The sequence below is a fragment of the Myotis lucifugus genome, unplaced genomic scaffold (genome assembly GCF_000147115.1).
Source record: "Myotis lucifugus unplaced genomic scaffold, Myoluc2.0 scaffold_841, whole genome shotgun sequence".
NCBI classification, from domain to species: Eukaryota; Metazoa; Chordata; class Mammalia; order Chiroptera; family Vespertilionidae; genus Myotis; species Myotis lucifugus.
In genome coordinates, this window is record NW_005871889.1 from 489 (window position 1) to 2,937 (window position 2,449).

General features: G+C 53.2%; 1 protein-coding gene across 1 annotated transcript in view; it reads right to left on the reverse strand.

The window, feature by feature from the left end:
- Positions 1-737: 737 nt before the first annotated feature.
- PLVAP (plasmalemma vesicle associated protein) overlaps positions 738-2,449 on the reverse strand; it is a 5,737-nt gene continuing 4,025 nt past the window's right edge. The window contains exons 2-3 of the mRNA XM_006106513.3: positions 1,611-1,707; positions 738-1,510 (exon numbers count right to left, since the gene is read on the reverse strand). Of these exons, the coding sequence (XP_006106575.1) occupies positions 753-1,510; positions 1,611-1,707 (855 nt within the window). The 3' untranslated portion in view covers positions 738-752. The remainder of the gene's footprint in view (positions 1,511-1,610; positions 1,708-2,449) is intronic.

Consider the following 2,449-nt stretch of genomic DNA (forward strand, 5'->3'; position numbering starts at 1 on the left):
GCAAACCCTGACCCAACTTTTAACCTTTTCTCATAACCTAAACTCCAAACTCAATCCCAAATCTAAGACTAATGAGATGGAACCCAAACCTTAGCCTAAATCAACTTTGGGGCTGGAGTGGGGTTCTGTTTCAGGCAGTCACCCAAGAACTCATCGTGAACCAACTCTAAACACAAATTATACATCATAGCAAACCTTCCACTAGGCCTGCCTTAACCCTCACTATAACCCTAATGTCACTCTCAACCCTAACCTATTGCCCCTGGTCCTTCAGCTCAACAACTCCCAACCCTGACACCAACCCTCAGTGAATTCCTATTCTTCATCCTAAACTAATTTTGAGGCCCATCCAGCTGCCTAAACTCAACCCCAATCCTTAACCCTTTCTCAGTAATTCCCAATTTCAAACTCTACCCCAATCCTAATGCCAACAAAATCCCACATGAATAAATACATAACCATAATCCTTAAGCCAACCCTAGACTCAACAGCCACCTATGTGTAACCCTCCCCTAAATTCTAAGTCCACCTTCAATGCTTCAACTCAGCCTGATCATAAAGCAACTGATATCCTAGATTCACCCCTCAATGAACCCTGGACCCTACAGCCATCCTACCTCCAACTCCAGTCTTAACCCTACACTCTTCCTTGGTGTTGATCCCATTTGAGACTTGGTCCCTATCCTAATGTCAATGAAACTCTCAAGTGAGCCCTAACTAACCCAAACTCCAACAGACTTCAAAACCAAGCTTCACATCACCACCAACGCCGCCTGAACCCAGGGCCGCCAGCCCACCTTGGCCCTTATGCAGGTGTCCAGTGTGGAGTTGCTGACTGCCAGCTGTATCTTGAGCTGCTCGGCCTCCCGCTTCTTCTCCTCCAGCTCCTTGGCCTGGTTGTCTCGCTCCTTCCGCAGCGCTGCCTTCTCCTCCAGCGCTAGCTGGGTCTGCCTGGCACACTCGGCCTGCAGCTTGGCCTCCCGGGCCTGGGCTTCCTTCGCTACCTTCTCCTTGGCCTCCTGACTGGCCCTCAAGGCCTGCTCAGCCTCCAGTTTCTGGCGCTGGAGGTCTTCGTTCTCTTGGGCCACACGCTGGATGCCAGACCGCAGGCTCTGGGCCAGCTCCTCCACCTTGGTGCTCATGAGGTTGGGCAGGTGGTCGCAGATTCTCCGTACGGAGACCAGTTCGGAGCCGATGGTATGGTATGGGCTGTAGCCTAGTGCGTCGAGGGTGCGCGGGATGATGGAGTCCCTCCAGAGGTTGCGCAGGTCCACCGCCAACTTGTCCTTGTCCAGCGGGAGGCAGAAGGACTGCACCTTCTGCAGATGACTCTGGGCCAGCTGTAGCTCCTGCCGCTGCTGCTCCCGGGCCTTGCCGCATTCAGCCAGTTGCTCCTCCACCACCCTCTTGCTCAGCCCCAGACCCTCCTTGTCCCTGGCGCACACAGCCTTCTCCTTGGACAACTCCACCTCTAGCGTCTTGGTCTTCTGGTTCAGCTCGAGGCGCAAGGCTGCAGGCACAGGGTGACAGGGAGCAGGAAGGCTGGGGGACTGCCAAGGAACTGGATGGGGAAGCCCCCACCCTGGCTCCCCACTGCCCGGAGCACTCACCGTTGCAGCTCTTGTTAGTCTCCTTGAGCTGTTCTTGGCATTGGTTCTCGCTCAGGATAATGGCAGCCATGAACTTCTGGTTGTTCATGTAGGTCGTCTGCCCGGATAGGACACAGGCCAGACCTCAGAGGGACATCCCCTGACCCCGGGACTGCCCAGACCCTCAGGGCTGAGGCCCCAGATCCAGCACTCAGATGGCCTAGTTCAGTGGTAGGCAAACCGCGGCTCGCGAGCCACGTGCGGCTCTTTGCCCCCTTGAGTGGGGAGGTCATGGATCATTTACAGTGAAAGCTGGTCTGATCTTCGAAAGTTATTATTATTACCCTGGCCAGTGTATTAGTGGTTAAATTGTCAGCCTGGGAACCCAAGGGTTACAGGTTTGATCCCCAGCCCTGTTCAGGGCCCTAGCGTCAGGAAACAAATTGATGTCTCTCTCTCCCTCTCTCTCTCTCTCTCTCTCTTATCCCCCTCCCTTCCTCTCTCCCCTCCACTCTAAGAAGCGATGGGAAAAAATATCCTCAGGTGAGGATCTAAAAAGTGTGTTATAAAAAGAAGTGCTGCTGAAACCGGTTTGGCTCAGTGATATAGAGACGGCCTGCGGACTGAAAGGGTTTCGGGGTTCATTTCCGTCCAGGGCATGTACCTGGGGTGCCGCACATCTCCAGGGGAGATGTGCCGGAAGCAGCTGAACAATGTTTCTCTCCATACGAGTTCTGACTCTCTATCACTCCTGCCTTCATCTCTGTTAAAACTCAGTGACAGATATTAAAAAGAAACGAAGCGTATTCACTAAATACATTTTGGCAAAAAAATTTTGGAGACCCTGCGCCTGGCTACAA